The sequence below is a fragment of the Giraffa tippelskirchi genome, chromosome 4 (genome assembly GCF_054371585.1).
Source record: "Giraffa tippelskirchi isolate mGirTip1 chromosome 4, T2T-mGirTip1v1.2.pri, whole genome shotgun sequence".
Lineage (NCBI taxonomy): Eukaryota > Metazoa > Chordata > Mammalia > Artiodactyla > Giraffidae > Giraffa > Giraffa tippelskirchi.
In genome coordinates, this window is record NC_137278.1 from 19,220,086 (window position 1) to 19,242,883 (window position 22,798).

The 22,798-nt window shown below is 40.7% G+C and overlaps 1 protein-coding gene across 5 annotated transcripts in view; it reads right to left on the reverse strand.

Annotated features, from left to right (window-relative positions):
• NOL10 (nucleolar protein 10) overlaps window positions 1-22,798 on the reverse strand; it is a 115,649-nt gene that overhangs the window by 87,698 nt on the left and 5,153 nt on the right. For 2 of the 5 annotated variants that reach the window (XM_081596505.1, XM_081596503.1), the window contains exons 3-12: window positions 20,964-21,062; window positions 17,907-17,984; window positions 16,650-16,687; window positions 15,491-15,627; window positions 14,697-14,762; window positions 13,189-13,249; window positions 11,163-11,248; window positions 8,697-8,775; window positions 7,377-7,526; window positions 4,504-4,570 (exon numbers count right to left, since the gene is read on the reverse strand). In XM_081596505.1, coding sequence (XP_081452631.1) covers window positions 4,504-4,570; window positions 7,377-7,526; window positions 8,697-8,775; window positions 11,163-11,248; window positions 13,189-13,249; window positions 14,697-14,762; window positions 15,491-15,627; window positions 16,650-16,687; window positions 17,907-17,984; window positions 20,964-21,062 — 861 coding nt within the window. Of the gene's footprint in view, window positions 1-4,503; window positions 4,571-7,376; window positions 7,527-8,696; window positions 8,776-11,162; window positions 11,249-13,188; window positions 13,250-14,696; window positions 14,763-15,490; window positions 15,628-16,649; window positions 16,688-17,906; window positions 17,985-18,102; window positions 18,140-20,963; window positions 21,063-22,798 lie in introns of all 5 variants that reach the window. The other 3 variants (XM_081596507.1, XM_081596504.1, XM_081596506.1) reach the window with 3 other exon arrangements.

Here is a 22,798-nt window from a genome sequence, read left to right on the forward strand (position 1 = left end):
GACATGAGTTTGAGTAAACTCCGGGAGACAGTGAAGGATGGGGAAGCGAGGCATGCTGCAGTCCACTGGGTCGCAAAGAGTCGGACACGACTGGGCAGCTGAACAACAGCAACAACAATAAAAATAGGAACCTTGGAAGAGAAGGCAGAGATCGCCAGCACTGAGGAGGAGGAGCACAAAGCTCCAGTGTGGACAGTGGAGCGCAGGACACGGTGTGCTGAGTGGGGCCACGGCGTGCTCCCCAGAGACATGCAGAGAACAAATCTCATCTGTCCAGGCTTTGGGGGTGAAGGACTCAGGGAAGGTCACAGCTCGAAATCAGAAACACTGCTCAAGACAGGACGACTCAAAGCGTGCTGCCCTGGCCAGTCTGAAAACTGCTATCAAGCTGGCTGATAAGTGTAGAAACTGAAGAATTTAGAAACCTGTACAGCGACTCGACCTTGCAGCGAGTTCCAAACGTGTGACCCTTTTTCTACTAATTCATCTTTATGACACTTGACAAAAGTATCCACCTGCAATGGATTGGAAATTTAAAAACAAAGCAAAAAACATAAAAGGCTGGTCCTTCACCAGATACATCTGAGAATCACTGTCCAGAAACGGAGGGCATCAGGTCATAGCTGGAGTGGCTCAGAGCAGACAAGCTGTGTGGAACTTCCCTGTGCTGGAGGGGAAAGGACAGGACACGCCTTCTCGTGCGGTCAACTCCTGCAGAAAGCGGGGAGCCTGTGTTACTACACATGGCGCCAAGGCTAGTGATGAGCCACATCTTATTTCTAGGCAGGCTAATGGGAGGCAACTGAGAGAATAAAAGGTGACTTCAGGTCTGATGATACAGACCGCCTCCAGCAGATCTAAAAGCAGGTGAGAAACAGTCTGGATCATTTGTACAATTCTGAAGCCTGAGTAGCCTTTCTGAGTGGACATCTCCTTTTCCTTCTCCCAGTGGTTCTGGATTCCACAGGTCGGGCTGGGGCTCAGCAAGCACTGCGGACCGGGGTCGTGGAGCCACAGCCTCAGTTTCCCGACCTGCAGGGCAGCCCCCGACGTGGAGACACTGCATGAGCAACTAGAAGCTGAGGGAGCCACAAAGGCAGAACCGTTTCTCAACGTTCTGAGCAGTCTGAGTATCAGAAACGCATGACAGAACAGCAAGCAATCATGATTCGGTTTTAATTATTCCAAAATGAGTAAGTGAGAAGATAAAGAATGCTTAAACTCATAGTGATGAAGCAAAAAAACCTAACCAACAATGCTAAAGGGACAGGAAGGTAAAGCGAGGGAAAGATAGCAAAACCTGTGAACCAACCACGCTCGGTCCAAACCCCAAGACAGCCACGGAGGGACTTGCCTTTCTGGGCTTGTCAGCTCGTGAAATAAATCATCTGGCTAGTACTTGTGTTTGATTAAGCTCTTACAAGCTATTAACAGTAAAGTCACTCTGTTGACCAAAACACCGTCTTAAAGGTTCTACCTGCCAGGAAAGCATCCTGTGTAACAGAGAGGACTGCTGGCCGTCTAGGCAGAGCCATCATCATGCTTCTCCTTGCTCACTCTGGGATGACCAACAGGATGGGACATGACATGGAGAGCCCGTCAGCCCTGAGCACCATCCTTGTCCCAAATATTTAACCCACAGTGCACTGGGCTGTTAGATTTCACTTCTATTTTAGAACAACAACAACAAAAATACAGAGGCCGGAGGAACAAGTAAAGGACACCGTGAAAAATCATCACAGGAATCCAGGATGCAGAACATCTTACGAGACTACAGACCTGATGGTAGAAAACTCAGTGCCATGGAGGAAGGGGAAGAAAGGATGGGAGAGAATTCCTGATTGAAAGAAGCGGAAGACACAACAACTAAATGTAATCCACAACCTTGGTGATAGACTAGTTTCAAATAAATGGGCTTAAAAAGGCATTTGGTGGACAAGCAGGGGAATGTGAAAATGAAAGTTTAGGAAAGGATTGCTTTCTTATGTGGGGTAACGGTATTTTTGGTACCAGAAGGTTTCTACTCTGGTGAGACTACAGTCATATTCCACGCCTGCAGTTGATTCCAAACACCTTGCACATTATCAGCATTCTATACTATCAAAGCCCTCCACGTCTGGACTAGCCCTGCCCGACAGAAATACCATGCAAGCCACATAAGTGACTAAAAATCTTCTGGTAGACACATTAAAAAAATTTTTTTAAACAGGTAAAATAAATTTGAATATATTTTTTATTAACCAGTAAGTCTAAAATGTTCTCACTTTAACACGTAATCAATAAAAAAATTAATGATCTACTTCACATTCTTTTTTTTTTTTTGGTACAACCTCTGAAGTCTGGTGTGTGTTTTATGTTTAGAGCACATATTTCAGATTAGTTACTCCACAAGATCTCAGTGGCCACAGGTGAGCACAAACCAGTCAGCACACAGGTCAACAACTTTCGTCACCATCTGCACCTTTCAAACCCCCATTCCTTCAATCCAACTAACCTCTTGTTCCAACTTCAGCTTCACCCAATTTTACTCACCTTAGTACTTAGCCCAAACCCCATTTTAGACCACTCAGCATCTCGAACTAGGACCCCAGCACCTTCATTAATTTCTGAATTCATCACAATTTGACTCACCCCTATTATAAGAAAATTCTCCCAATGATCACAGATGAAAACCTAATTACAACGGTCCAGGGTTTCTCATTTTTTTCAGGAGAGTACCCTGTAACTTAAGAAAGAGCACAGGCTCCACAATCGGGGGAGGCTCACTCCAACTGAGACTCTGCCACACAATGGCTGGGTGACCAACCCTGGGCACATATCTGTTTCCTCACCTCCAAAGATATAACAGGGAAGGAAAGAGGAGGGGAAGGGAAGGGGGAAAGGAAGGAAAGGAATGGTAAGGGAGTCACTAACTCTCCTGGGTTACGACAGGATTAAGGGACAACCACTACAACATCTAGACCTGCAGCACAGGGCCTTCCTGCCCCTTCCTGCCTCCACTTCTGCGATGCTCTGCTCACTGAGCAATGCTCCGGCAATCACTTCTCTCGACTTCAACAGCTGCTGGCTCCTTCACTGTCACTCTGTCAGCCTCTCCGCTGGCTCTTCCCTCTCGTCTCCCTTCCCACGGACTCAGGTCCTGCTGTCTGCCCGTCTCTCCGCTTTCCCCGTCAGTAATTGCCTCCACTGCCACTTCTTCTGCGATGACCTCTATTTACATGTCTTAAAATTTTATGTCTGCAGATCTGCCTTCCTCGGGCCACGCTGCCTACTGGGCCCTGAATGTGGCTCCCAAGATGAGGGTGTAGGTCAAGGCGGGGCTTCACAACCACTTGGGAAGCAGGTAAAAAATAACCCATCTCGGGGCTCTCCCCCAGATGCTCTGGGTCTGCACACCTGGTATGGGGCTGAGGAACCTGTACTTCTTAAAAAGCTCCCAGGTGAGACTGGTGGGCAGCCAGGTTGGAGACCCTCTGCCAGACACCGCCACTGCCTCACTGCCTCCTCAGACTCAGCCACTCAAAGAAGACAACGCCCTTTCTCTCTGAGTCTGCCCTCTCTCCTGTGCTGCTGATCTCAGCTCTACGTATCACTTCCCACTCATTTTAGCTCAAAACTGATCTACCTTCTGCCTGGTGGACAGAACTGCCTTCTGCGAGCGTAGTCTGCATAGGTCCTGACCATGGACAGCGCCCAGCCACTCAGCGTGGTCACTCCGGGGCCCCACCCCAGGCACCACCTGCTTCCCATCCCATTCCTCCCACTGACCCCGCACTATGGTACACGGGGCTCCTCCGGCCCACCACATCTCTCACCCAGCACCCACACTCGGTGCCAACAAGAACCTCCCCTCCGCCCTCCTCTCGCTGCTCTGCCTGGAGCCCCTTGCTCTCCTGCCGTCGCAGGGCCGGTCTGCACCTCGGTAACAGAACTTCTATTTTGCCTGGTATTCCTCCATCAGAATTATCTGTGTCCGTCCTCAGGACACAACCCTGAGGGAGAATGAGAAGTGTTGTCATTTTCTCTCCTTCCCCAGAATTTTTCAGATTTGCTTTGAAGGTGTTATTAAATCTCGAAATCTGCCTGGTACTTTACAGAAGAGCCTGCAACACAGAATATACTCGATGCGTGGCTTCACCAGCCTTGTGTGTCATCAGGCAACTCCGGCCTCCTCCAAATCCCTAACCTCAACTTCTACACACAATTACTAATCCCATAAAAGAGCTATAGCGCACACTAAAATAGCACCTCGCCTGCCACCGACCCACAGACTGCCACCAGCTTCTCCTAACAGCTAGACTGGCTGAGGACTGAGTCACTGAGCGTGTCACTTTCTGAAGCATCCACATCACTTCCTCCTCTTAATTTTTCAAGTAAATATAATATCTAAAAACTGTCCTAACTGAGCCAAACCCTGCCTTAAGAAATGAAATGAGCTTAAAACCCTGTAAAGCAAAGCCTAGATTCATCTCACAAAATGGCCCGCTGCTCCGTACTGCATACCTGAGTTGGGATAGAGGCAGACATCATTAAGGTCATGTTCTGGCTCCAAGGAAGTAAATATTTTTCCCTAAAAGAGTAAGCAAAAGTGAACTGTTAAAACAGTTAAAGGAAGACAACTTTTGGCAATGTGATATACAGTAAGCTGGAGACATAACTCCATATGCCCTGCTTGTGTGAGAAAATAAAGTCACCTAACAGAAATCACAGAATTTAAGGTTAAAAAAAAAAATCTTAGAGAATTTCTTTTATCAATTTATCAAACCCTCTCATTTTAGAGAGGAAGAAACCGAGGCTCAGTAGGGAGAGGTGACTTTCTTGGGAAAATAAATACAAACTTTTAAAGATAATGTCTATACAACAGGCAAGGGTAAAGTTTAAAATAAAACTGTATGTCAACTTAAAAAAACTGTCCATAATCTGGAAGACACACCCCAGTTAAACTTGTCCTCAAAAAAACAAAGAAGAGATGGTCAACATGGTAAAATGAGGCTGATATCTGCCATCCTGTGTTACAAGGATTTGAGGAGGATCAAATAAGATAATGAATATAAGACAACAAAATGCTATAAATACATAAGGTGCTAGTTATTACACAGTGAAGGGTAAAATATTTTATTTTAAATGTGGGGAAAAATATGCTGTATTTTTAAAAATTAACAGAAATTAAGTGAAAGAAAAAAGAAGATAATAGATAGGAGTGGGAAAGGGTGATGAGAAAGATAAACAAGGAGAGCGAGTCAAGCAAAAGCAAGTAATTTGGGTGTTGGTCAAGAGGGCGTATTCAGTCATTACAACAACGCCAAGGTAAAACTTACTGTAGCAACTACAACATGACTTCAAGAACTGATGTTGAAAATGTCTGCCAGCTCTTGCATGTATTAACCCATTATTAGAGGCTCCATGGTGGCGGGGGGAAGGGGGGGTATTAAAAAACTAATTTCGTGCTCCATGAAAAGCAGCAGCAAGGTTCTAATTCAAGACAGACAGTGAAACTCACACAGTTACCTCCCTTTTGTCTCAAGTTGCCAATGAAACGAAAAGTGGAAAGAGAGGAGGAAAAAGGAAGGGGAATCGGAAAGGAAGGGGGAATCGGAATAATAATAGCACAGAACAATTCACGTTGGGGAAAACTATGTGCATTGGAGGGCTGGGAAGGGGGCATTCCGACTGGTTAGTCATCACCTTTAGGTAGGATGGGAGCCAGGCCATGGAAAACTTACTCTACCAGTGTGTTAGGAACTTTCAAAAATGAAAAGTCTGCATTTGTAGAGGTAAAAAGAAATGTACGCTAGTTTGGATTATCAGAAAAGAGTAGAGAAAAATTTAGGCCTAAGACACCATGAATCTTCAAGAAAGCCCTCAAAACCCTCCCAACTCAAAGTGGGACAGTCAGCTCCTGGGTGATGGAGCATCAGGGGAATTCTTCCAAGGACTGATGAGAGCCAGAGGCCCTTTCTTTTCTCTGTAAGGAAGTCTCAGGAGGGCCCAAGAAGGTGACGGAGCTTGAGAGACAGGACACACCCCAGGGATAACTCAGTCTCCACAAAGATCCAGAGGAAAATACAGAGGGAGCAGAGTAAGGTCAGTACTTTGAGAGCTGACATGCTGTCCCAACAGCCAGGGATTCCCATCAGCAGCTGACCTGTGATGAGGCTGCTGGTGGGCCCTCTGCCCTGTGTAGGGGAGCCCCACAGGAAGGACTGACGCTTGCCCTCCGGCAACTAATGCTGAGGCTCTCAGCCCCCCACACTCTTTACCTCAAAAATGAATCTATTTACAGTAACACTTTAAAGATGCTAAGTTTGAAATCAATAAATGCAAAGACTCTTAAAAGCAATTGCTACATTGAATGAATTTTGTCCCAGTAGATGAACTAACCTTTTACTACTCTTTCAAAACACGAGCATCAACAACATAGGATTTTGTTACTTTTTAAACGACATTTAAAAGGGCACAGAATATCAAATATTCTTAAGAAAATATTGCTTTTAATAAAAACACTATATAAGAAATTGGGCTTTCCTGGTGGCTCAGATGGTGAAGAATCCACCTGCAAAGTGGGACACCTGGGTTTGATCCCTGGTTTGGGAAGATCCCCTGGAGAAGGGAACAGCTACCCACTCCAGTATTCTTGCCTGGAGAATTCCATGGACAGAGGAACCTGATGGGCTAAAGTCCATGGGGTCACAAACAGTCGGACACGACTGAGCGACTTTCACTTTTCATGTAAGAAATTACTGTAAAGGTATTATATCTAAAATCTAGTTGTTTGACATAAGGAAAGGGTATGAAATTGAGATGCATAATAACACTGATATGGGAAGATTAGTGCGTGTGTGCTCAGCTGTGTCCCACTCTCGCAACCCCATGGACTGTAGCCCACCAGGTTCCTCTGTCCATGGTACTTTCCAAGCAAGAATACTGGAGTGGGTTGCCATTTCCATCTCCAGGGGATCTTCCCGACCCAGAAATTGAACCCACATCTCCTGTGCTGGCAGGTGGATTCTTTAACACTGAGCCACCAGGGAAGCCTGGAAAGATTAGTAGTAGCTCATAAAAAGTTTCCTAAGGTTGTAAAAGAGCCTCAAAATCTAGGGGGTTTGTCATGGATCAAGTTTTTTTTAAAATAATGATTTATATCTACCTAACTGAACATGTAAAAATGCGTGTCAGTTCTAGCAAATGAGGAAAAGTTCTTAACAGGAAGAAAAGGACCTTGAGGACCTGGAAGTAACTAACTTCCAGTGAAGGGCCTGAATGGATACTTGGTATTTTTTCTCAAGAACCCACATAACTCAAACAAGGCAACTGGAAAGAAAAGGAACATAAGGAAAATAGGCAAGTAAGTCATTTTAACAACAAAAAATACTTACTGAGTTCTTATTCCACATTTTGATAATTCGAGAGTCAGCGGACAAAATCAAATCTAAGGAATCCTGGAAATGAACTGATTTAATGGGCAGCCCATATTGGTGATCTTTAACTAGCAATGGCTTATCAGATCGAAGATCATACAGCAAAATCTAAAAGAAAAAAAAAGGTATTTCTGTTTAAATAAAATATTTCATCTAAAAAAGAAACTTTTAAACATGAACACCCTCACTCAGAGTACAAAGATGCTAAAGTAAGTTTCAGCCAGCAAAAACACTCAAGAAAAATCTCCTCAATTACCCTTCCAGGGTATGGCTCTATGTATTCAACCCTAAGAGTAATTTTTAGGCACACTAAGATTGAGAACCACCTGGACATGTTAAGGAAGGAACCAAAAGGAAAACGTGCACAAGAATTTGTGTCATTTAATAATTTAATAAATATACACGCTGAGGGCCTCGTATGTACCAGGCACTGTCCCAGTGGCTGAAAGACACAAGAACAAGAATGATCATGAAGGCAGTGGTGGTGGATTGGAGACAGATGCTGGTGGCAAGGCTATGACCTTGGGGGGGGGGGGCAGGGTTCTCTTCTGAGCTCTATCCTGATAGGCGAGGGGCCTGGGGAAGCTGGATCTCAGACCCAGGAGACAAGAGGACACAGGCACTCTGCTGGAAGCAGGGCTCCCGCCTGTGCCGACGTCTGGACGGACTTAAGTGTGTGGGCTCTGCCTTGAAGGAAAGGGGGAAAGATGAAATTAAATATCTGAAGCTATTTCATTCACACTCCTCAGACTAGTCAGCATTCGCTGAGGCATGTCCCACTGACCACTCCCTGCACAGGATGTGGGAGACAGTGCTGGGTGGAAAAAAAAAAGGCTCCTTGGACAAATACCTTTTGGAAAGACTGACTCAGCACATTTCTTGTCTACAGGGATTCTCAGAGCCTTCACTATGTATTTAAATACGCTATAAACCTCAAAGATAGGAATCTGGAGAATTCCAAATTTTTGTTTTTCCATAGAACTCTGTTCCACACACTCGAGAAAACGCTGTTCTAAACCACAGTCAAGAGAACACCTGAGGCGTAGCCCCACAACAGCTTCAGCTTGAGAATCTCTCAGACCCACCACTGGGGCCAGAAGCAGAACTTCTCAAGGTCCTGACGGAACACGGCAATCTGAGTACCCTCTCCACACTGGCCAAAACAGTAATGCCTCAGTGTCTGGTCACACAGCGAACAGACGAGTGGGTGTTTCCCGTGATACACACGCCTCTGAAACAGTAACTTAAGAGCGAAGTTTCCAACTGAAACATATTTACCTGTCCTGTGGATGTTCCTACAGCCATGGTCAAGGCACCATTAAATTTCAAAGCAGAGATCGTTGGCAAACTGTTTATTCTGAAAGGCAAAATATTTGTGTTCCATGCATATATGGTCAAATCTCCTTCCAAGTAACAAATTATTACTCTTCACTTCTAATGGAGAGGATCACATTTCTAGTCTCCTATTTAAAAGGTAATTGTATCCAAACTTTCTAAGTCAAAATGAAAAATAACCTTTACTTATAAATGTAACCTACCTGAAAAAATTTGCAGGTTATCTTCTTTTAAAACTGTAAGAAACATTCTTAAAGTAACAACAAACAATAAAAGTTACTGAAAATATAAAACCAATTAAAAAGGACCAGTATGACAGTATCTTTCATTTTGATTAAGCCAGAATGAGGTATTTACAGAAATGACCCTTTTTTGGCTTAAAAGGAAACAGTTTTATATTCAGACATGGGTATACCCATTTTCATTTGTAAAGTCAATGATGTCAAGCTGAAAAAAAAAGATTAGTCCCCAGATGAGAGTCTAGAATCTCTAAAAGCAACAGAACAATGGATGTTTACAGACTATGCTTCTCATTTGGTAACCAAGAGTAACTCTGGGGTGGGAAGGGTCCTAGATAATGAGTCAGAAGCGGGCCATAGTCCTGATTTCAACAGTTGTTGTCTCCACGACCTTGGACCAGAACCTAGAGTCCAGGCCGCTGACTGCTGGCATCCTCAGGCCTCTTATGCCACCTAAAGCCTCAGCCTGCAACTACACTGAAGCATCAGGTCCTCTCGTTAGCATCAACTTCCGTCACTGACTCTTCAAACTGAACTCTGGAACCATTTCTTGGTGAGGTGATACTGTTTGTCCTCATTTATTCAAACCTGTTTGTTTCTTAATAAAATGTTGTCCTTTTCTTCAGATAGTTACTTATCAAGCTTAACCCTCAATATTTTACAATTTTTGTTATAAATGAGAACTGGTTTTCATTGTATCTTTCTACATGGACTTTGCTGATACACATCAAAGCCACTGATTTTGTACATTTATTTTGTAACTAATTTACTTAAATTTCATACTAGTTTTTATAGTTTTTCAGTTCATTCTACTGGGTTTCTCAGGCAGACAATCACATACATCACCTGTAAACAACAAAGCCTGTCCTCCCCTAGCCAATATTTAACTCATACTTCTTTTTCTGACTGTATTGGCTTCTCCTTCCGGAAGGTCATCTATGTCTAATAACAGAGGTGACAGCTTATAACACTTGTGTCAGAAAAAAATAAAGCTAAGCATAAAAAAGTAATAAATAAAACCACCCAAAACTAAATCGACAGGTAAAGCTACTTTCAGTACTACAACATATCCAGATTTCTTCCCGGTATACATATAAGTTCACTGTTTTTCTTATGAAAATGTAATAAAACTCTATAGGTAACTGTGTGGTTTGCCTGGATTCCACCACCAGATTCTACAGAATAGGAAATATAAATTCCTGTAGCGTACACGTTTTAACTCAGTTCCACGGTAACTAAATAAACAAGGAATTCCATCTGGCTTCCCCACTTAGGGAGCTTCCATAGGAAAGGATTTTTCCATAAAACAATCACAAAACCACAACCTCAGAGAAACATGTTTTAAGAGTTTCATCCTTCAGCCGCTGTTGCTGCTGCTGCTAAGTCGCTTCAGTCATGTCCAACTCTGTGTGACCCCACAGACGGCAGCCCACCAGGCTCCCCTGTCCCTGGGATTCTCCAGGCAAGAACACTGGAGTGGGTTGCCATTTCCTTCTCCAATGCACGAAAGTGAAAAGTGAAAGTAAAGTTGCTCAGTTGGGTCCGACTCTTTGCGACCCCATGGACTGCAGCCCACCAGGCTCCTCCGTCCATGGGATTTTCCAGGCAAGAGTACTGGAGTGGGGTGCCACTGCCTTCCCCGCATTCTTCAGCAACTGCTTTTAATTTAGTATTGACACTGTTGTTGCTGTTCTTCAGTCGCTAAGTCATGATCGACTCTTGGCAACCCCATGGACTGCAGCACGCCAGGCTCCTCTGTCCTCCACGATCTCCGAGAGTTTGCTCAAACTCGTGTCCATTGAGTCAGTGGTGCTATCTAACCATCTCGTGCTCTGCCACCCCCTTCTCCTTTGGCCTTCAATCTTTCCCAACATCCCAGCACTGACAACATCTGTTTAAATCAGAAGTTGGTGAGTATTTAAACTCACTTCCACTTACTCTGAAGGACTTCCCTGGTGGCTCAGAGGTTAAAGTGTCTGCCTCCAATGCGGGAAGACCTAGGTTCGATCCCTGGGTCTGGAAGATCCCCTGGAGAAGGAAATGGCAAACCACTCCAGTATTCTTGCCTGGAGAATCCCATGGACGGAGGAGCCTGGTAGGCTAAAGTCCACGGGGTCGCAAAGAGTTGGACACGACTGAGCGACTTCCCTTCCCTTCCCTTCCCACTTACTCTGAATCAGCCGTGACGCTACTCAACGCGCAGTCTAACACACCAACTCGGCCCCGTGTCCTCGGGTCCCAACACTCCACTCGGCCCTAAACAAACAGAACAATCATTGTAAATTACAGCTGCTACTAGAAAATTTTTAGAAAGATACCCCTCAAAAAGAAAATGAAAAGCCTTACTGATTATTGTGTGCAGATTAAGAATTTAACATTTTTAACTTTTTACTTGTACCTTTTCTAGTACTGTCAACCGTTTCATCATGAACTGCATTTCTTTTATAATTTAAAAAAGGAAAAGTAAAAAAGGATGGTTAAGGAAAAAAAGGTCCAAGATGCAAAGCATGATACCTGACTGGACCTTGATTTGGTTGGTGTGGTAGCAGGGAGAGGATTTATGAAAGACATTTTGGTATAACTGGCAAATTTTAAATGTAAATATTATTGTATCAATGATAAATATTTAAAAATGTACTACAATAACTGTCACAGAAGAAATCAAAATCCAACATATAGTATCAAAATTAATGTAGAAATGAATTTTAAAGTGGTTTGACTATGCGTATCAAATATCAAACCCCCAAAGGGTCACAAAGGGTTGAATATGACTGAGCGCATACACACACACACACACACACACACACACACACACACACAGAGTAATCAAGGAACCCAAGGAATTTCAGGAACCCAGCCTTTAGGCTGGGGGGTCTGCTCTCCCTTCAACAAGTCTCATGGTTGGTCTTAAAACAGTTGGTGAAAGAGAAGCCTGCTCTAATTCACAACTTCTCTTACACAGCATGTTTCCTGATGTCTAGCCTAGCTTGCTCTATAAGGACTCTATTCAAATAAACAAATTTCTCAAGGAAGTTATTTTAAAATTTCCCCTTGGTAATCTCAAGAAAAGTAATTACCAAGATAACGCGTCACTGGCCTAATTTTGGCGTACTAGTTTTTATAACACAGTCAACATAGTTTTATATATTTCCATTAAATCAACCTCAGGCGATCCATTTCAAATCTTAATCTTTTAACCTAAAAATAATTTTGAGTAAAGAAATCTACATTTCACCCATATGAATTGGTTTAATAAACTACAGTACCTCTACACAATGGAATCTTGTCCACCAGTTTTAAACAATTACCTTAGTTTTACAAGTAATTACAAGCACGAGTGTATAAACACGTACATTATATGGCATTACATTAAAAAAAAAAAAGGCAAATGAAGAACCACAGCATAATCTCAATTTTGTGAAAAACATGTTACTAACACATATGCATACCTGCATATACACAGAAAAACAAAAACAAAAGAAGAATATTGCAAGCCATTAAAGAGTCATCTCTGGTGTAGGACTTGGTGACTGGAAGGCACAGAAGGGCATTTTTTAACAATACATTTTTGACATATTTACCTTTTTTTAATGTATTTAACAATACTGTAATTAAAAAAAGCAAATCTAGAAAAACTCCTAAGTATGAAAGACACTGAATCAAAGGTGTTACGTAGTTTAAAATGAAAATGTGCATAATTGAGTGCTACTATACAGGACGTCCAAATCACACCCTACGTCCTCTTACAGTTTATAATGCTCTCATGTAGTTCTTCCATGTGATTTTCACCAGCACAGCACCTCCACACAGCTGGCAAAGTAAGTTTTATCATCTCCATTTCACTGATGAGAAAAATAAGCCTCAGGGAAAGGAATGCAGTCATAAAACTAACAAGCAGCAGAGAACTGGTGAAGAGCAAGAGTGGTCGCCACACGAGCTGGCGACTATCAACTTCACCCCCAGTGATGACGGCCCCCCACCCCCGAGGCCAAATCCAGCCCCGAGGGGCGCAGTCTGCAGCAAGAGCACAGCTGTGTCTCCCAGGAATGTGACCCACCATTCACATAAAAAGCAAATCAAGGGCTTGTCTCGCCATCAGCACCCTGCTCTTAGGAACCAAGTAACCCTGTCTTTACATGAAACTGTTAGCAAATGCAGGGAGAATGTTTTTCAAAATGAAGTCAATGTATGCTTACCTCTATCGTTCCTGTGGCAAATAAGCCATGCACTGAATTTATGTCACAAACATTATTCTCCCTAAAACAGTAAAGTGATAAGGGAGAGAGTTTTAGCATCTGCTTTAGGGGGAGGGACACTCAAAAAACTTCCTAAACAAACAGGAAACCCACTGCTGTGGAGAAGGTGGTAGCCAGCAGATTCTCGATCATCTGCGTATGAAAAGCACTGAGACAACACAAGGTCCAGTGCTTGTTACAAGGGCCCTGAAGTTTCAGACCCCAGGGTGACACTCTACCTGCCAGGGGATGAGACATGGAAGGGCTTGCTTCAAAACCACTCTCCTACCACCACAAGAACAAACTTCTCAATAATTTTCTCCCAAAGCAAAATATCACAGGCTATCACAACACCAATCCGGAGGCTTGACCAGCCCGTTGAGTCCACTGTTTCCAGGCTCGAATTTTCTTTCTTCTGCAAAATGGTGTTCACCAACCTCATATGGTCATTATGAGGATTAAATGAAAAAACTATAAAATGCTCAGCACAGTGTCTAGAGTTTATAAGACACTCAATAAATAAAAGCTGCTATTATAAACAGGAAATTCTGGAAGTTAAGAGCAGATAACTCTTTATTATTCAAGGATCCAATTATTCAAGGATCATGGTGTTACAATTTAAGAAAATAAAATTGGTATTTCAAACCAATATAAAAAAAAGATAACAAGACTTCATCAGTTTTTATCATTACCTGTTTGTCTAACCTTTAAAAATCCCTTTCAAAGCAATAAGGAAACTCTAGCAAGCTCTTTATATACCTAGATGAGACGTAATCCAGCTTCCACTCCATACTAGCTGTGTGACCTTAAACAAGCTACTTACCCTTTCTGAGTCTCAGCTGCACTATCTGTAAAATGGAGGTAATAATAGTACCTATACTGTAAAATTTTGCTATAAGCTTCAAATAAATGAATATATATAAAATCCTGAATAAAGCTTGGCACACAGTAAGCACTGTCACTACTCTGTTGCTGTTGCTACTACTAAGTATTAATATTATGACAGATTTATTCCTAAAATATTTCTCTATGAATAAAACAAAAGTAAAGACTGTAACACATGATAAAAAGAAAACATGAAAAAATCTTAAATGTCCACTAGCAAAAACATAAAAAATAAAAATTAAACTAATGGTACTCTGAGTTAATTCAAAATTTCCCTACAAGAGAAAATTAAATCATGAATGAAAATATAAAGAACACAGCAAGAAACAATAACTGAATTTCTGGGGTGAGTTAAAACCTTTTCGGGTAGATTAAAAAAAAATTTTTTTTTTTAAATTTTAAGACATCATCAGGTCTTTTAGCGATTTTTTTGTGTGTAAGAGAAAATTTAACGTCACTTTTTTGCCTAAGCTGCCCAGAGAGCTCTGATTAAATGCAACACAGGCTATGTGACAACAAATTGGGTGTCTGGCTCCATCTCCTGGCCAAAATAAATACAGTAGGATTCTTATAACAACACTCACACAGCATCCGTCTGTAGAGGATTCAGGTACCGTCCTTGTTCCAAGTTTAATCTATAAACTTCAGAGCTGCCAAACAATAAAAGAGTTAAAAATCCAGTAAACTAAGGGAACTTTCTTCAAGTAAGTATAATTTTTAGAAACTTGTATCTGTCATAAGGCATCACTTCCCTTTGTAAAACTGATACAAAAATGTACTCTAAACCTAAAAGATAATCACCTTATTTGTAAATTTGTTCATGCATTTAAGAGTTATTTCAACCATCCATGTGCCAAGGAAATATTATGACGTTGTTAAGTAGAATATTATTAACAAATAACAGGAGAATACAAGATCCAAAATGTATCTATAAGTGTATATAAGAACAAGACTACAATGAAATAACAGTAAAATACTAATAAGGGCTTCCTCTGGATGGCGTAATTATAGGATAGGTGGGTGACTTTTTTTTCTTTATTCTTTTTCATGTTTTCTCAATTTTCTAAAATGGATAATCATAAAGAAGGTAGCATTTAAGAATAAAATGCTTTAGAACGCACGCAATGGGGCTAAGATACTGACTTCCCACCACCGTCGCCCTTCTGGGTTACCATGTCTCTAGACTTGGAGCCCCATGCCAATGAAAGTCAAGGATGTGACCCTTAAATGAGCCAGTCACTTTGGAACTACACCCTCTGAGCAACCACAAGGCAGGGAAAATGTCTTATTCTTCTTTTTATCCCTCTCCTCCATTTTAAGAATAGAAATCGTTTGGGAAGCTGGAAAGGAGAAAACAAAGGGTGATTAGACCCAATACCTTGCGCCAACAAAGTACAAGTCACAGGATGGATAATGGTAAGAGAAATCTCGCCCAAACTTTGGTATTCTGGTTTTGTAGTAGAAACCTGATTGTGAATGAAATTCGATGTATCTATCATTATGCAGGAAGACAATCTGAAAATGAAAGGAGAAAATTAGTTTGCTTAGGTTTCTAGATAAAGTGTTTATTTCATCATCACTGAAACTGGCAAAGCAAGAAAAACTCTCATCTCATCCTTTTTCTTGCTCTCTGTAAATACACGTGTATAAACACAACTCACCATCACATGGCTAAGAAATATGTTAAGAATCAACCTCTCCATTAGTTACTTAATGCCTTCCTGCATGCTAGATAGGTTTTTTGGCAAACTTTACCTTGTAACTGAAAGACTTACAAGCAAATTTATCAGCATCTAGAGAAAATATATCATAAAATTCAATGTTCCAAAACATAGAATAAATAGCTGCCACAGGCTATGGAAACTGTACTCCATAGTTGCCAGAACTGAAGACAATATATAAAACACACCAGCTCTGAAATTTCAGTTTTCCTTCACAATGACACCTGACATCACTAAAAATTTTTCATTTTGAATTTAATAAGGCATTTCTACTGACAATCCTGTAACTGCTGAAAATGACCACAGAGCTGAAAGATGCATTAATGGCACCAAAAAAGAAAATGTAAACATATAAGCTGTGTCTTGAACTGCTTCAGTATATGCCACAATCACTTACTTGCAGGGTTAAGAATATTAAACAACCTGCTATTGTACTTCTCACATATGAATAAGAAACTGAAAGCAATCTGGCAAACAATACTACTTTAAATGCTATAATGAAAATCACACATCTAGAATATAAGATGGTCTAAAAAGATGACAGCTACCAATTCGTAAAAATATAGATAACGTCTCATTCATACAAGCTACGGAAAACTTATTTTGATCTTAGACTTGCCGAAGACTCTCCATCCCTGTTGTCACATTCACAAGATAAACTAAACAGATATTAATAGCAAACAACAGGTCTTATTTTACTGCATAGCTCCTTTAAATTTAACGATGGAAATACCATAAAAACACTTATCATAAAAATAAATTCCACTCATTCATTTCTTGAGCACAGGCAGTACAAACCAATGCTATAAAACATACCTTTGAATAGTCATCAGACAAAGTTTCAAAGGTGACAACTGAAAAATAAGTAGTAAGAAAAATATAATTATCAATGTTTTTAATAAAAATATAAAATTGATGCAAAGATTCTAATTCAACACAAATATTATACACAAATGCTGGGTTTTGCTTCTTTCTTTGCCATCTACATAACACAAGAACAAAGATGTCACACTATATTGCCCTCAAAACATCAAATGGAAAAAAAAAAAAAAACCAAGTGGAAAGTTAAACGTTTTATAGTTTCTTAATACAGATCAGCTACATTTTCTATAGAAGTGAAGCAAATTAGATAATAAATTCACAAAATATAATGATTCGTAAATTTTGCTACAGTTTTTCTGAGATGTTCAAAGTAAAATAACAAACATTAGAAGCTCAAAAATGTTTGCTTGAAAAAAGGTAACAGTAACTTTTTACTCATTCACAGTATACCTGCTAAACAAAACTAAAGCGTGGAAACAGTTACTATTAGCAGCACATGGAGTTGGTATTGCTTTTTTAAAATAAAAGAGTGAAACAAGTTAGGAAAATATAAATTCCACTAACTTCTTTTCCCTCACCTCAAACATGGGGCCATCTCCATGTTGGAGATGAACTTCCCCATCTCAACCTGCCCTTGGTACCAGGGAGAATTCTAAGAACAACCCCACTGACCTTCCCCCGGGTATAGTCTCCTGCTCTGGAGAGTGTGGGTGGATCCTGTCAACATGAGGAGACACCGCTCTTGTAAGTACATCACATTTTATGGCAGAGCTGAGATTTATAATTCTCCTGAGCCCTTTAAAAACAGTGAGTGTCTTCTCCAGCTGGAGGCAGAAGAGGCAGATTCAGAGCACAAGGAACTGCTGCTGGCTTGAAGGAGGCAGAGACCAGGTGAGGAGGCACGCAGGGGCCTCCAGAAGCCAAGTGTGGCCCCCCAGCTCACAGCCAGCAGCAAGCGGGACCTCAACCCAACAACCACAACAAACTGCGTTGTGCCAACCACCTATAAGCTTGAAAAAAGATCCTGCCCAGGGCCTGTGGAAAAGTCCCATCCCGCTGACACCGTGAGGTCAGTCCTGAGCACAGAACACAGGCGAGCCTGCACAGACTTCACCTACAGAGCTATGAGTAATGAATTTTTCAAAGCTGCCACATTTACTGTAACTAATACACAACCCATGCCCAGTTTAAAAAGGAGAAAAGTACCCAAATATAAAAATTATTTTCGTGAATTCAAATATAATCTCTTACCTTCTGAATCCAAACACCTTTCAAACTTCAAGGATAATTGATAGGTGTCATAACATCGAACTCGAGGTTTATATGTTCCTATAAAAAATTTGATGGGATGTAAAACCTAAAGGACGTACTTTTTATTACCAATATCCTGAAGATATGTTGATTATACCTTTTGTTTAGAGGTTAAATAGGATAATTATAAGCTTACCAAACAAAAAGAATTTAAAAGCAGCCCTCTCCAACATCTGAAGGGAAAAATGAGGAAAGGATATAAACAAGCAAAACACAGAAAATGAAATACAAATAACTAATAAACTTCACAAATATTCTAACAAAGTAGGTTTTTTAAAAACTAGTTTTTATCTATCACATGGCCAAGATGAGAAATTGGTTAATATCTGCATTTAGGTGGATATTCAAAAAAAAACCTACTCTCATACTTTGGTAACAAGCATGAAAGTGAAAGTTTGAAAGTGTTAGTTGCTCAGTCATGTCCAACTCTGCAATCCCATGGACTGTAGCCTGCCAGGCTCCTCTGTCCATGGAATTCTCTAGGCAAGAATACTAGAGTGGGTTGCCATTCCCTTTTCCAGGGGATCTTCCCAACTCAGGGATCGAACCTGGGTCTTCTGCACTGCAGGCATATTCTTTACTGTTTGAGCCACCAGGAAAGTGCAGTGACAAGTTTAAATTGTTACAAATTCTTTGAAGGACAATCTGGCAGTATTTGTAAAATATGTGATATTCTTACATCTTAAATCTTTATTTCAGTTGATACAAATTTATTCTACAGAAACATAAGTGTACCAAAGACATGCAGAATGTTCACTGAAGCATTATTTACTAATGGCCAAAAGATGAAAGCAAATTAAATGCTCACTGAGAGGGTTATGTAAATGATGGTAAATCATTATATGACTTATAAAGAGGATAACACAGACCTGTAACCACTGACATGGAAGCTGCCAAAACACATTACGAAGTGAAACACAGAGTGAGTGCAGCGAGAGAGGTGAGCCCTGCAGGGTGGTGCTCGTAATATTAATACGATCCGGCTTCTGTAAAACTCGACTGTGACAATGCTAGTCCTCTGCACAGAAAAATGATGGAGGAATAAGCACAGTGACATCTGGTATATTTTAATACAATCTTAGGGTCTTTCACATTTTCTCCTGTGTATTTCTGTTACATTTTTTATAAGATTATCATATTTGCAATCAGGAAAAGACTGATTTTTAAAACCAGTAAGAATGTTTCTATTTTATAAAATTTCTTAGCCATGCCCTATTGCATGTGGGAAATTAGTTCCCCAAGCTGGGCTCAAACTCATGCCCCATGCAGTGGAAGCACAGAGACTTAACCACTGGACCATCAGGGAAGTTCATAAACCAATGAGGATACTTCTAAAAGAAAGCGATGTAGTCGTCCTATATTTTCTGACATGGATCAAAGCCCAACATCTCACTTAAAAATAGTACATAGTATAGCATGGGCTTCCCAGGTGGCACTAGTGGTAAAGAACCCACCTTCCAATGTAGGAGGTGTGAGAGATGAGGGTTTGATCCCTGGGTTGGGAAGATCCCCTGGAGGAGGTAGGAAATGGCAACCCACTCCAGTATTTTCACCTGGGAAATCCCATGGACCGAGGAGCCTGGTGGGGGCTCCAGTCCACAAGGTCACAAAGAGTCAGACATGACTGAGTGACTGAGCACACACGTTATAGTACAGTATATCTACACATACATACTCTCTACAGAATATATATGTTATAAATAATCTATAATTGTAGTCTATATCCTGAACACAAAACTGGAGGCTAAAAAACATGGATAGTGTTAGTAATGAGACAACCACTGATACAGAACAAAAGAGAATAGCATGTAGATGTATAAAAGTTCTGTCAAAGAAGAAAGTGGTTGGAAAAGAGATATAGATGAATGTTAAGCCAAAAACAACAATAAAAATTAAGTGGACAATATCTAGACTATATGGAGCAAAATCACAACCAAAAACGGTTGAGTAACGTTGCTGTATTTTATGGCTTTTTCATACTGATGAATCATTGCTAACATGAGGTCTTAGTAGCATAAGAAATACTAGCACATGATAGAGAAAATCATTATGATAAAAATGACCTTTCCTGGAACTCTCACTCCTTGTCGGTGGGAGTATAAAATGATCTGACTACTCTGGAAAAATACCTAGCAGGTTCCCATCAAACTAAATACACACCTACCTATGATCCAGCAACATCCTCAAAACAGACTTGTACGAGATGGTTCATAATGCTTTATCAATAACAGCCAAAAAATGAAAATAGCCCAGATGTCCATCAACTGAAGAATAAACAAAGTGTGGCATATTCCTTGAAGGAAATATCACTTGGTAACAGCAACAAAAAAAGAACTATTCACACATATAATGACATGAATGAATCTGAAATACGAAGTCCTAGGTGAAATAAGACTTACACAGAAAGAATACATAGTACATGATTGCATTTATATAAAAGAGTCTATTTAAAACAGGCTAAATTTTTCTGTGGGGAAAAAGTAAATCACAGAGAGGTGGCTGGCTACACATGAGTGGGGGCAGAGACTGACTGTGAGGAGCATAATGGAAGGTTCTGGGTGAAAGGAAAGTTCTGGATCTTGCTGGGAGTTTGGGCTACATAGGTATATACATTTGTCCAAACTCTTCAAAATTATTTACTTATGCAAATTTTAAAAAAGCCATAAACAAATACTGAACTCTGGTTAATGACATACACACTGAGGTATTTATGGGCGAAAGATACTAATATCTGCAACTTACTCTGAAAAGCATCAAAACACAGGTTGGACTGATCGATGGCAGAGAGGTGGATAGACAGACAGGTGATAAAGCAAACACGGCAAACTACTGAAGCATCAAGGTGATAGGTAAATGGCTGTTCACTGTACAATTTTTCCAGTATTTCTGTATGTTTGAAATTTTTTAATAATAAAATATTACAATAATTTCCCCTTTTCCTCCAAAGCATTTCCTGGTATGAAACATATGTTAAATTATAACAAAAATGATGCTTACCAGTTGCTAAAATATACTGCCCATCTTTTGATACCTTAATAGTGGTACAAACAGTAGGCATTTCAAAATCCTGAATAAGTTCAATTCTCCTACGGACATCTGCAAAGAAAGAAAATAAATAATTGGTTTAATGGCCATGTGCTTATTCTGTGTCACAGGAAGACCGAGCATTCAGAGCAGTCCCTATAAACGACATCAACCCAGTGCCTCCCAGCCTTGGGAAGGCACCAACACAGCCCCACTACACAGCAAGATTTTCTCTTGACTCCTGCCTTATTTTTCTAAACCATTTTATTTGTACTTTTCAAAAAGCAAAGACTATCACCGTTAATGGGGGGGGGGGATGTCTGTAATAGTGCATCAAGCATCCAGTTTCAAGCCCCGGATTAAGGGGGACAGAATGAACATTAAACCACTACTGTTATTCAATCATGGATCATGGCTAAATAATAAGCTTAAACCTTCAAAATCTTAAAAAGTTTATGTAAGAAACTGGTACCAAGCTGCCTTTTGCGTCTCCTTGGCAGCACTGATCTGTAGCCAAGACGATCCAGACTAGAGAAGCAATCTCTCTGGGTTAAAACACTAAGACGGACTCTCAAAAATGGGTTCCCTAACACAAGGGGGTGTGGCTTCTGGCTGGCTGCTGTATGTGCCCTCTGCAAGAACCGTGTATGACTGTGCAGCCCCTCACTGCCTCGGTCACTAAAGCTGAACATAAGATTCAAAGACACAGCTTGGAAGACAGGGATAGTTTTGAGATGGGTTAGAAAGTAGTCAGTGAACTACTTTTTTCCTCTAAATAATCTGAGTCTGTTTGCTTACATACTTGAACATTGGAGTGGCAAAGAGAGAAACAGAAGAAATCAGAATCAGTAAGCATTGTGAAAGCAGCAATTGCTTTTTTCCTTTGATTTAAAGTTTTAATTTTCTAATTTTTTAAAAAATTAAATGATTTATCATTTTTGTTTGCACTGGGTCTTCCTTGCTGAACACAGGCTTTCTATAGTTGTGGCGAGAGAGGGCTACTCCCTAGGTGCAGCGTGTAGGCTTCTCGTTGCTGTGACTTCCTTTGTTGCGGAGCACGGGTTCTAGGTGCACGTGCTCAAGAGTTGTGGCGAAGGGGCTTAGTTGCTCCACTGCATGTGGGATGTTCCCAAACCAGGGATCGAACTCACGTCCTTTGCATTGCAAGGCAGATTCTTAACCACTAGACCACCACGGAGGTCCTTAATTTTCTAACTTTATAGATACTATATAAAGCCTACTTTTCCAAGATGCTTGCTTTGAGGTATTTATCTCACATTCAGAAACCCCTTCATTAGCTTAGGTGTTTGATTTGTAGAAAATAACTTTGACAAAATATATGGGAAGTTAATCATTTTTCATATATGACAAGTTGTAACAGAGAAAATTTAATGAAAGTCTGTCTGAAATGATTTAAGTTAAAAACTGATCTTACAAGCCTATCTTCCCTGCTGTCATAACTTAAAGAATCAAAATCTTCTACAATGATCTTTCAGGGTTGATGTTTATATGTTCTGTATATAAAATTACTTTGTTCAGAAAGAAAAGGTTCAACGTTTCTATATCTCAAAAACTGACCGATGGATTTAACAAACAGAAAAAGATTTTAATACGCTGGAAAATAAAGAGATTATGGAATCGTTAGGACTGCTAGTCCTTCTAGGATTGCTTCAGTGGGTACGCAAGACTGTAAAGCCCTGGCCAGTCCATTACCTGAGTCATTTTTCAGCATTATTTATGCAGCTGGGGAGCTTTACAGGTGAGTCTCCTCTAGACAAAGAGCCAGCTGGCTTACTGCTTGCTTTAAA